This window comes from Sinohyriopsis cumingii, chromosome 11 (assembly GCF_028554795.1).
Source record: "Sinohyriopsis cumingii isolate HCF-2022 chromosome 11, ASM2855479v2, whole genome shotgun sequence".
NCBI classification, from domain to species: Eukaryota; Metazoa; Mollusca; class Bivalvia; order Unionida; family Unionidae; genus Sinohyriopsis; species Sinohyriopsis cumingii.
Window position 1 is genome coordinate 92480536 of NC_142971.1, and position 13622 is coordinate 92494157.

General features: G+C 35.3%; 1 protein-coding gene across 4 annotated transcripts in view; it reads left to right on the forward strand.

Annotated features, from left to right (window-relative positions):
* Nucleotides 1-4794: 4794 nt before the first annotated feature.
* Nucleotides 4795-13622, forward strand: part of LOC149789007 (uncharacterized) — a 94622-nt gene continuing 85794 nt past the window's right edge. For 3 of the 4 annotated variants that reach the window (XM_089975165.1, XM_089975167.1, XM_089975166.1), the window contains exons 1-3: nucleotides 4795-4943; nucleotides 5530-5770; nucleotides 8763-8953. In XM_089975165.1, coding sequence (XP_089831291.1) covers nucleotides 4832-4943; nucleotides 5530-5770; nucleotides 8763-8953 — 544 coding nt within the window. In that variant the 5' untranslated portion in view covers nucleotides 4795-4831. Of the gene's footprint in view, nucleotides 4944-5529; nucleotides 5771-8762; nucleotides 8954-13622 lie in introns of those variants that run through there. The other variant, XM_089975169.1, reaches the window with a different exon arrangement.

The following is a 13622-nucleotide window of genomic DNA, read 5'->3' on the forward strand; positions in this document are numbered from 1 at the left end:
TCACGTCAACATTTGAAACAATCAATCACAATGAATCAATTTGGTTGTAATTATCAGTGAATATATTTTGAATGAACCACGTAAAATGAAACGTTCTGGAGTGACTAATCATGGGAAGACATTGTTTGCACATATCTTTGAAAGGTGAATGAGAGTATAGCGAACCTTGTTAATAAAAGACACTCAATGGCCAATAAAACAGTGTCCTCTGAGTACGGGTGTAGTTGTAAAGATACTTTTATTCCAGAAGACACATTAGTTTGTAACTGCACTACTAGCCCACAAAGCAGGGATTTGGGTTCTGTCTGTGTTTTATCGTTTACACAATATCAAGCTGTGAGTCAATCAGACATCCCTTCTTTTTATCAAGTAAAGGCAACATTAGATGAAAGGAAAAGTTACGAAGGCGAAAATAAGAATGTAAAGATAATGTTTCTACTAGATACACTATTTATATGAAATAAATTATTACAAACGCGATAAAATAGAGATGAGCAGTGGTGGTGATTAACGATGGTTAGCAAGTCGATCTGCATATTTAGGTCTCTTATTTGATCCCTTATATACAGACTCACGTCGTCTCTAACCCATTATCAGGGTCCTGTATCTTGTTCCTCATTTGTTTTTCTCACAATATACCTCTCTCTCTCTCTCTCTCTCTCTCTCTCTCTCTCTCTCTCTCTCTATATATATATATATATATATATATATACATTTGTTAGAAAAATGCGTCAACAGAAAAGAATCAATTTATTATTTACAAAAAGAAAAAAAGGAAAAATGTTTTCCCTGTAGGGAATGATAAATCCTAACACCTCCCTCACCTCAAAATACACAGGGTGCACAGAGTACACAAATGTAGAGAACTATATTTTTTCCTCTTCGCAGAAAAAATAAACATTTCCCGGGATGATCAAAATGTCATACCTTTTGACTGAATTCCTATGGATAATAATACGACCATACTTAATATTTTAATTTAATATTTTAAGCATTTTCCAAAGCCTGAGTTAAGTGTTTGAGCTCAAGGGTTCAGAGTCTTCCGTTCCCCACGTGTTGTGCCAAAAAAAGTTATTTAACAATATAGTTGCTACTTAGTTGTACATTATCGACTTTAAACATAAATTATGAAAAAAATTACTAATAGAATTCAAATTGTAAGCGTCGATTGCAAACTAGCTGGAACAATCATATTATTAAGTTAATACTGACGAAATTTTACAAAACGTTAATATTTTTCAGACATGTAGCGGTAAATGAATTAAAGTTAAAAGCATAACACCCAGTTAAATTTGGATGTAACCTTGTCAGTCCTAATTATAGTTCTAATTCTCACAATCACTCGTCTGTGGGCAACACATAAGAACTTGGTTTGATTGGAATAGGTACAAACTGAAAGTAACAACCTCTTGACAAGGTGTGAAATCTTGACAAGGTGTGAAATCAATCATACGTGTTAGTTATCAGGCCAACAAATAAAAACTAAAATAAAAATATTGCATTAGATTTGAAATGAAGAAAAGTAATAATGATTTACCAGTTCTGAGTCGATTGGTATCTTTATCAAATTGTAGTGGTGGATGTTTGCTTCCTTGAATGTTGACAATTAACATGGTTATGTGAATTCTGCCCAGTTTTTATATTTGCGAATTTCATGGTATTGAGTGTGCACTCGTTCACACCTTTTGAAAATGATACATAACGGACTAACCTACCTAAATAGAAAGGACAACAATTGTCAGTTCTCTAAATGAAAATAGTTTCTTTCAGGAGAATCACACATAAAATCAGCATGTGCTTATTCTTGAGCGCTCAAATCTACCAGTTCCGAATCGACACGCATTCGTGATTAAAATGCTAGCGAGATTTTGTTTTATATATTAACTACATTTATTTTCTCACGACGGTAACATTGAAGGTCTGTCAACGTTCTTCTATAATTATTGTCATCGTGGGGACAATTTGCTCGACAGGCTAGCATTGTTCAGCTGCAATACATGCATGCACTTCCAACCAAGCATTATACTTTACTGGAAATAACGTCATACAGTCTTGAAATATCGTCACACAATCTTGGAAAATACCTTCCGGGGGAATTTTTAACTGTGCGTTCCGTGGGTTTGGTACCAGGCTCATTTATAAATAGAGCTATTTCCCCTTTGCTTCCTGCCTCTAACGGAGGTTGTCATCCAAGAACTGTTACGCTGACATGTGCGTCCTTATCAAATAACAGTTGGGACAGCTCTCTTCATCATTGAGTCAATACTGGTTTAATGTAATTGCTAGGGAATATAACCAGGGTGGACTCAGCCTTGAATTCCACTTCATCGTTGCAGAAACAGCCGTTGGCTAATTTAACGATTGACGGTGACGTTTCTTTTAGTTTTCGCGTGCTAATGCTAATACCTCCATGCTGGCATCAAGTTGCTAGTAGTGTATCAGGTGCCCGCTTTCACGCCGATATTCGGTGACAAATTGAAAATAATTTCAGTCGATGTTAGCATTAGCTTTCCTCTCATCTGTATATTCCGCATTACCATCACTTACAGATTTAATCACGTGTACACACACACACACACACACACACACACACACACATATATATATATATATATATATATATATATATATATATATATATATATATATATATATATATCTTAAGTACCCATCTGAATTGATATCAAATGCTTTAAACTGAAGTTCATTTCCAAAGTCTAATGATTTCGATACTGTGTATGTGAAAAATCTATATTGAACAACATCACCGTGTATGACGACGATACGTTATACTGGTAACATAAGACTAAGATGCCGTTGACTATGTATCAACAATTGCACCTGTGCTTCTCTCAACTCTGGAATATCCGCGAGCAACGGAAATTTTCCACCTTATTTTCATTTGTGCCACCTTTGACTTCGATAACTTTTATATCACTGAGATGGTTTTTTGGTTGGGTCTTACATACAAGCACGGATGTTTATATGTACGTCGCTGTCATCCTTTGATCATTATTCCACGACTTTCTATCTCTTCTACTTGTTTTTGTTTTCTGTTACGCCTGTCACTCTTTAACAGTTTTTATTTATTTGCCCAACCAAAATTTACAAAATTTAAAACAGTAGAGAGGGTCGTACTTGAAAATGCAAAACGTCCTAATTCCCCTTACTCTACTGAGACCTTTAAGCCTGTGTTTACTTTCTATCTCAATATATGCTTCCAATCAGAACTGAACTGAACATATTTTACTGCATGACACACCGTATATGTATGACGTTAAACTCAGTCGAAGTAGATAAGATACAAAGCAACATAGAAGTTCGCATACAAGTGTCTATTAAATTATTAGTAAAGGAGTTAAACAATACATGGGGAATAAGTATTAAATGTCTACTTTATGTTGATCTATGTCACCCGTGTCTGAATGTACCCATGAAATATAAAAAAATAATACCGCCGAAAAGGCGAGGAGACGGGGAAATTTTGAACTGCGCGAGGTGGTCTCATTATGTCAGATTATAGAAGATGAGTAGGTTGTGTCAATAGTTTTGTTTTCTCTTTTACTGACAAGCACAAATCCCGGTGCCTGCAGCAGCTCTAATCTAATCATTTGTCAATAAAAATACAGTCGGTCAATAATTACTCATGAATGCTGAACACCAAAGTAGCTTGAATAACAGAAGTATCATTTTTGTATCGATTCTTCATCGCCTTGTCTCAGCATCTGCATCGATGTGGCAGACTTATTGATATACCAATGCATCGATGAATCGTTTCGCCTTTAGTTACAATCGGAACATTGTCAGCCTTTTCTGTCGCAGCATATATGATGCACTTAGCGAGGGGCGAAGCACCAACCCTATCAAACTTAGGTGGCAAAGGAAAGTTTCGTAAATTTGCCCCTGTCAGATATCTGATCTTAAGAATATGGTGTGACTTTTTGAGCTATTATTGCATAATAATGCAAGATATGGATATATTTATGAATTTGGTCTTTCCTGCTTGTGCTGTTCTTGAAATCGATGTGATGCATGTACACCTCATGTAGGCACTACACAGTATGTAGCCAGTGAAATATTAATAGTCGGTTCGGAAGAAGACCTAGCCACTTATATTAGTAGACACGTTGGTGTAAGGCATGTAGAATATCTCAAAAATTATCTGGATGACAACTATTTGGAATTGTATCAAGCTATGAAGTACACAATGTTTTTCAAGATTATCACCATGGGAAACGGCTTGTGTTTGCACTGTGAGCATCACATGTTTTCAAAAATGGCATTCAGACATGAAAATGCATGTATAAATTTGGGGTGGGTATATCAACTTTTTATTCTATGAATTTCCACTGACTCGTCAGGTCAAGTGTATGATATTCTCATGCTTTGCTTTATTAAACCTATCCAAAATATGGATCCTTTTGATCTGACTCATGTATTTTATTTGCTATGAATTTGTATGTTAGGCAGGTGTATGCAACATTAAATTTGTGCATCTCTTGCGTCCTTATGAGTATTCTTGCATGTACTTCCGAAATCAATTCTCGGTGTGACGGAAATAGCCGAACTATATTCCGATTTACTTTCAGAGGACAGCGCTACGCAAGTCTCGTTCAGCCTTACTCTCGTGTGGCTGTGTCATCTTAAACAATTATGTTCTTCCAGAAGTGAACTGCACTTTGGATAGCCCCAAATTGCATAGTCTCATTTTTTAGATCCTATTCTCTCTCGTCCAGAAATACGTGTCACACTTCCTGTATGACTTAAGTTGAAACGGATTTAACATACTTAAGCACACACCAGTTTGAGTGTAGTGACTCGGCATATAGCAATGGCTAACGTCTGGCTTCTTGTACCCTGGTGCATTGTTTTTATCTGTTGCCATGGAAAGTATATCTTGCCTGACATTCACAACAGCTATTTGAGGGATACGAGACAATCAGGTTGGTACGAAGAATAAAATATACGATTAAAATATGTTGTCATGGAAAAGTTATTAACGAACTGTACGTTGACTTAGCGATTATTCAGGATATGTATAACTGAGCGGTTAACGAAATAATCGCATGCTGGACATTAGCCGTAGATTCGACGGAATAAGATATGTCTGCCTTGAAATACTGTGCTTCTGAAAGATAAGTAGTTAATATGAAATATGCTTTATGTCTATGCTATATATATATATATATATATATATATATATATATATATATATATATATATATATATATATATATATATATATATATATATATAACTTAAGAGAAAAACATATATACGCGTATTAATGGTATTCATGTAAACTTGGTGCTGGTGCCAACTTATCTCATACAGCAAGCGAATTCCAACTGCATACACACATGCTGTTAAGTATATTTAATTTGTATTGTGTCATTGACTTTTGTTCCTAATGCATGCGAATATTATAATTGTCTAATTGTTACACTTTTACTATTAATGTTGATGTCAGTAATTGAGAAAGAAACTGATCTTTCTGATTTTCTTAAAAGTCTACCGCTTGTTCTTCAGCTCAATTGGACAACGACGAGAACCAAAAATATGCAACTAAAGAACCTGCTGATAAATGGGATTGCGGGGTGTCCCTGTCGGGACCTACCGGGGAAGTCATCCTGCCTACAACGGAGGAAAATGGATCCCATTTCTACCATCCAAACTATAAATGTCGTTGGAGCATTTCCGTGTCAACTGGTAGGGCTATCTTGCTGTCATCATTATACTTTGACTTGGAGGAAAGTCCAAACGGATGCGAGTAAGTATCGAGTTTTTTTTCTTACAACTACGAAAATATTATCAGTGGGCCAATCAGTATTAGCATTTGAACCATAAACACACAAAAATCCTTCTTTAGAGAATGGTGCCTTATTATATTCTTTCTTTTATTCTCTTAATGGTAGATTTATTCGCGCTAAATTTGAACTAGGAATACCATGTTCCGTGACGTTAATGTCTAGTTACATATAGTACATATACTGATACAAATTGTCATTGTTAAATGAATGCTTAAAAAAGGGTAAACGGAATTGTATTATTATTATTATTATTATTATTATTATTGTTATTATTATTTATCATTATTATTATTATTATTATTATTATTATTATTATTATTATTATTATTATTAGAGAGAGAGAGAGAGTGCAAAGTTCTGAATATGTAGAAGAGTTGACGACGACCTTAAGTTTGCGTTGTATTTTCAAAATAAGGAATAAAATAAAGCCGATATAAATCTTTTACTTACCCCTTAGGCAGGTTATTAAAGAAAGCAATGTATTTTGTTATGTGAAGGTTTCCATTTTTGAAAAGAATTTGAAGTGAACACATTCAATCAAATGTTCGGCAGCAGTCCTAGTTCTGACCATTCAAAACATTTTGATGACAGGTTGGTGCGATGTTCTTCGTCTTGTTTTGGACTTATAAGATTGTCTCATTCACATCGTAAGGCAAGAACAATCTTTGAAACATATTTTGAGTTTCATCAAGTATTAAACAAAGAAATGAAAACACCACCCACTGAAATGTCGCATGAAGTTTGTCAAACAGCACTGGAAAAGAGGAGAGCTCAATTTTCAATAGTTGTCTTTAATCTTTTTCTGTTAAGTTGTTAAATGAAATAAATAATATATCCAGGACCGTGTTCCAAATAGAAATTCATAATTAGAATGCATTCTTATCAAGCGTGTAGAAAGTGATTATCCTGGAATAAACATGTTTTACCCATTTCTGTGGTTTAGGGGGGGGGGGGGGCTATGTATCGCACCACGCAGTATCCATTCTAAATTTGATAGAATAAACTCATACATAAAAATGTAGTTGTGTATTGAATAGGTATATCAAGTCGAATTACCCATTGACGGAAGTGTCTGACTTTCTCCTATAATGCTTATTTCGTCTAAATTTTGTTTGCAAGGACATTGAGATTACTATTGTTTTAAGGAAGGAGTTGACCTATTCAAGGTGGTTTATCGAACTTTTGAAATGAGAGATTATGTATGTATGTATGTATGTATGTATGTATGTATGCACGTACGTACGTACGTACGCGTGCGTGCGTGCGTGTGTGTGTGAGAGAGAAAGACGTTATAACCAGGTCTAATTTATCGCATGTGGTACACAAAATAACGAGTGGCGAAGTGTAATATATCCAGTTTTAACATAGGAAAATAAATATTTTTTTTCTATTATACCAAACATAATCCAGGATCACAGTGTAGAAGAATAATCTCACACTCCGGAATATGAAACGTTCACCCATCCACTTTTTGTAAATTCACCTCACTTTCAAAGGTTGATCATATACATATATGTAGTCCAAGAAAGCGATAGGAGTGGGTTGACCTAATCTGTCACAGTAAATTACATTTTTGTCATTTTGTAAACTATTTTACCCTATCTGAAAACAACTCATCTCATCGGGTTTATTGTTGTTGTCAAGGCAATAACGGAAATAAACTCCAGAGAGATACTAGCGGCTGAAAATCTTTTTGCAGTTTTATTGGAATGGATGGATTTTGTTTGTGTGTTGATCCAACTCAATCTTGCTTTTCTGTATATGTTGGACTGGATGTATTTGATCAATTTAGTGCAGTAAGGAAAATGTGATTTCAGTTGGAAATGTAGTCCAAATAACAGTACAATTTCGGTGCGCATCAGGTTTTCCGCGACATGGGTCATGTCATTCTGATTTGCAGAACTAAGAAAGTACATTTTGAGGAAATTCAATATGCATAAATGTAAGTATATTTATTGCCATTCTTATTACCAGCTAAAGAAGACATATGTTTATGCCCTGTCACTTTCATCTCAGGAGGGACCCCAGCTATGACCTGTATCATACAGGTGTGTCTTCTATCGCTAGCCAAACATTGTATCAATATAGTTAAATGGGAAAATTGCAAGGTAGCTGTCCACGTAGCCTGCATAAATAATAATTTTTCGTTGTCTTGGCTTATTGGCTCTAAGACTCTTAATTTTATATTAAAACCTTCTTTTTTTTCTCGAATTTAGTGTTTAGATTGACTAGTACAATGGTTCGTCTATAATAGATATGCGACATCCCCTGGCCTCAATATACTTTTCTGTGCTATTTTTGTGGACATTATTGAGCACTGGTCATAGTGAACCAGTCCAGTTGAGAAAAGATACGAATAATTCTCCTAAATAAATGATCAGAATGGTATTTTGAATTACTGCGTCTCTCGTGTTTGTTGTTGATATTACTAATTTCACTTTAATTCTCTTGCTTGTTTGAAAGTTTTTTTGTGTGACTCAGTGAACTCGTCGAAATTGTCAACATTATCATCTCTACCTTCATATGGACGAAACAGCTTATTTAGTTTATTCACAAAAAATTTAATTATTCGAAAAGCTAAAGCATGTGCTACAGGAATGCTCACTGTTTGTTTGCAAAGACATTGTTTATAACCAGTTCCTGATACATCATTCTAGTTTTAGACGTATATGTTGTGCAATATGAAGCAGTGAACGATTCTGACAACGCAAATTTATCCGAGAAAAAAAATGAACGTATCATAATTGTTATTTAAAAACAACAATACGTCATCCGTTTCTTTCTAAACATCTTTTGTTTGAAGAAGCATACAGTCGATGCGAAACTAGTTGCACAGATGTATCAGCGTTTGTATCCTCTTTCATTTCAATATATATATATATATATATATATATATATATATATATATATATATATATATATATATATATAATTTATTAATGTATTATGTAGGTGGGGCGACTATCTTGAAATAAGAGATGGTTCTGACCAGAAGAGCATAACGTCGACCAGCCTGTGTGGGTGTGGCCCAGTGACCTACATTTCCATGACCAATAAGTTGTTTCTAAACTTTCATTCAGATGAATCTTATGAGGGATGGGGCTTTCATTTCCAGTACAAAGAAGTTCCCATCCTGACTCCGCGTAAGGGATTTTCATATTTCTTATATCTATTTTCCTTATTTACAAACAAGCATTGGATGATGAAAATCAAAGTCATTTAATTCTGATTAATTTGTTCGTCTTTCCTGCATCATTTAAATGTATTGGTAATTCGGGTGACTGCAGTGCTTTAGTGTTTTATTCTCTTATCAAACTTTTCTCGAGATATATTGCTACAGTTGGGTTTGTTTTTTCTTTTTGTTTTATAAAGACCCAATATTTGCATCCCTTTATCCCATTTATCGAAACTCAGTTATGTCTGAATTTCTAAATTTTAGTATTTAAACTAATTTATTATACAGAGTTCAAAATTTCGATCACCGACCCACTTGCTCACCAAATAAAGTATATACTGATCGTTCCTTAATATAATTGATCATGCTAAAATGAAACATCATTCAGTTGAATTTCTAATTCGCTATTTATTATTCATTAATATCAACGCCAAATAATGACAACCTTTTTATGATAAAGACTCACAAGAAGTCCGAAGTTCAAAATGGATTATCTGTATCTAATTCATCATCAGATCGAGGTTCATGTTAGCTCTGCTTCTGAGGAACCAACTTTCCGTTTTGACTTCACGTATGCCCCACAATGATATGTATGGAGCTAGCAATTTGTCATTGGAAGGGTGATCTGTGTTTTCACACCCATCAATGAATACCTTACCCCGCGCAATTTCTCGTTTCTCCGAATACAGAGTAACACATAACATCACAACCTCTCCTGGTTTATGCTTCAGTCAATATCACATCCGGAGCTGCGGCTGCCCTAACGATACAATTTAGACCTGACATTTACCACTTTATTTTATTTACTTCTTGTTTCTAAACTAGTGATATTATCACGAAAAAGTTTGTTATAACAACACAAGGGTTAAAATGGTATAAATTTTTCTAATCGTCTTCAATATGACCTATTCAAATTGAAATAGAGACTGTGAAACGAATGAAACAAAATGTACAACATGTATGCAGCATGTGAAAACATGAACGAGATTTGTTAATGCTTTACAGCAGAGACTACTGAACTATTACATAATATATTTTGTAATTATCCAGTAAAGAAATATTGAGCATTTATAAATCATCACCAATGCAATTTACTAAATCTATAATCTGTTAAATTCAAGGGGAAAACAGGTGTCTTAAACACCGACAAATGAATAAAAATAGTACTTAGCTCAGTGCATCTTGGATGTATCTCTATACTCAACTGGTTTTTGTAGTTGATTGAGAATCAACTCTTTCGATACCACACGACTTTACAAAATGTTATGCTCACGTCACACGTGATTCCATTCGATATGAATAAACTTTAGGCAGTAAAATATAAATCATCTACATTAAACGATCTAACTAGTGCTAACTTATTTGAAAATAAATGTACAACATTTTTGGAAATGTACGTCGACACCGGCAACAATACTTACGCCGCAGGTGCAGGCATTTTCGTCTTTGTATCTGAGGTGTCATTGCAGATAATCTTTGAAAACACACTCGATATTTTTTGCTAGAGTACTGAATAATATACACTGGCAAACAGTTCCTCAGTTTTAACAGCCTTCAAATCAATCATCTGTTTTGTTTTGTTAAGGACATCTGTTAGGTATCTGTGCGCTAAATCGTCTGTGGTGTTTCAGGTACGCCTACACATTTTCGAACTCTGCTATGCCAATTATTTGATCCTCGATTATGAATGTCACAGCAATGTCAACATATCTCAAACATGCTTCGATTTCCTATTCGTCGATGAAACAATGCACGCTGCTGAACAACGCCATTGTGCCTTACTGAGCAAATCCAACCGTCTCATTGCAGTTTTAGTCCGCATGAGCGTTAACATTTTGTACATGTTTTCCATCAATTTCCAAAAGCGCTTTAAAGGCAAGAAAATGCCTAGACGTTGCATCCACTTGTAATCCTATTCTGTCCTTACATTTACGAATAATACTGAAAACCACTTTTACTTCGATTTATCATTACATGTACGTTCACGTTATCGGTGGTATCGGGTACTTCTTTGAAATGAGACATTCATTGCTCTTGTACATTATCGGTTTCGCCTAATCCATTTTCACTGCTCACGTCCAGGTTTAGTCTACAACTGTAATCAGCTTCACATTATCGCATTTGAAATCATCGAATCAGCTAGATGTTGTTGAGCAGTTTCATTGTTGCTGCTGATGCAAGAGTAATGCTTTTTGGTGTTGATCAAGTCAGTAATTGTTGCAGCCGATATCAAATCAATGTACCAGTCACAATCGCAGATTTGTCAACCGCAGCAACATTTTTGATGGTATCAACGACTTAAATTGCAATTGTTTAGCGATTGGTGCGTCCAGCCCTTGATGCGCTTTTAAACACCTACTGGTCAACATTATAAAGTATATTTCCATAATATTTCATGTAAATATGCCCTCTCCCGTTAACAACATGCACGTGTGTCACACGTCCACGCACACTAGTCGTATAATTTAAATGTCAGGTGGATGTCTAAGGTACAGTTTTATTGGTAGGTCTTACTGTGGAGTTTCAATGTATGCCTGTCCTGGTCCAAAAGAGTAAGTAAATATGTTCAACTCGCGATTGAGGCATGGAAGGTACACGGTTGTCTCCGGAGTAACTCAGAACAAAGAGCCCTGGGTAAATTCCGGGAAAACACGAAAGATATATTGCCTCAAGATGCGATATTTTGTGAAACCTAAGTGTCTGTTCGGTGACTACCAATGATGGCGTCATTCGTAGGATTAACCTGAATCGTTGAGGCGATCCTGACAATGTCTTGTGTGATATGATATCCAGTGTTTGCGTGTGCAGATTTAAGGGTCTACGTTCTTTAGAATCTCTACTTTAATTGAATCAATCTTCAACGAGTTCGTGAAAAATCCAATAATCTTCAAACTGATGTCGCTGTTGCACGAAAACACACCCGCGGTATTCACGCGAGGTGTCCCTTGTCAAAATAAAATGTAGATGTGTTATCTCCCTCAATCCTTATGGGTTTTGGTTATCGTTTTCTAGGAGATGATCGACTAGGGTGTTATTGCCTGGGTCAAGTAAACAATACAAAAAATTATAAAATTAATAGATGGAATAACATAGACCTGAACGTAGATATCAAATATAATAACACGAGCCCCCGTATATATAAAAAGTACAATTTATTCTACTGCATAAACAAAATAAAATCGAACATGAAATGTAAACGATTCACTTTCTCTCAGAAATATACTTACAAATGTATGCAAAACTCAGCTGGCCTTTCTGTTATACAGATGGAACAATTCCTATCATACAATCTAGTGACTGATCGAACTCATATTGCTGATATGAGATGATCACAAGTGTTTCCGGGCATTCCAAAAACATAAGTCGGCATTTCCATATTCCCTTATACCTTTCCTTCTCTCTCGCTCCTATTCTCATCGGGTTATCAACCTCTTGGATGCAGAATGTACTCTTTTTCCAATGGGAAATTCAGGTATGGAGCCATTTTCCTTCAAATACAAAAATAAAACCCAACCTAAATACGTGTCAGGTTTTTTTTCTTCTCTTGGGATCAAACAATATTCCAATATTCTGCGTCAAATATCGTCTATCGGAAGAATCCAACAAAACTAGCTATGGCCATTTCGTACCTAATGAGCACTCACTACAGTATTAACTTGAATTTATGTCTTTCTAGCTGCTCTAGTATTACAGCTGAGACCGTGACATAATTAGTCCTCTCCGATACTATTACGGCCCCCTGTGGCTATACATTTCCCAGCTGAACTATGTCAATTGGCACAGCTGCCTCGATTCTCGGCTGAAGAGAATTTACAACATAATTACACATGAATTAATGGTCTTCATACCACGTTACATCTACGTTACTTTCCTAATTATCAATTCTTTGAAATATATTTCCAGGCAAAGGAAAATCAAAATCCATCATAAGGATATAGCAATTTAAGACAGATGTCTTTAATATTTACATAATTTGTATCAGAACAAATGATTAAGCTCTTACACTACATGATTTCTGTTACTCACGAATAACCAAATCGTTCCCTTTCATATAACACATTATTAACCTGAATAAATTCAACAGTAATTACAAAACATACATCAATGAACACATTATATATGCAGTTGAGACTAACCTTGCCTTCCCAAGTCTGTGTAATTGTTTGGTGTAGAAAATATCGCATTAATTTCTGTTTCATGGATGAGATCATGGTCATCGAGGTAATGCTAGGGATTGTATTTGCAACAACACTCTGCATATCTTTTGCTTAAGACACTGTTTCAACCACTTCAGAATGCATCATCGGTATCGTAATATACATCAGAGAGATGTTCACAGATTTCATGCACTAGCGCGCGAAATGTCCCCATGAAAATGATATCATTGGTGATTCGTATGATGGCACAGGCTCAGGTGCAATTGCTTGCAATTTGACTCTTTTTTCGTTTCCTCGCATCGACTTTTTGTCATAATTTCTTCATGAGAAGTTTTTCATCGATAAACATCTTTAGTGTTAATTGCATTGATGATACGTTGATAAGGTGTTCACGCGGAACCGGAGGATTGTTGTCTATTAGTAATCTCTCTGTAATATCCACTTGTACAATACATTTTATAACGACGTCAGTATGTTGGT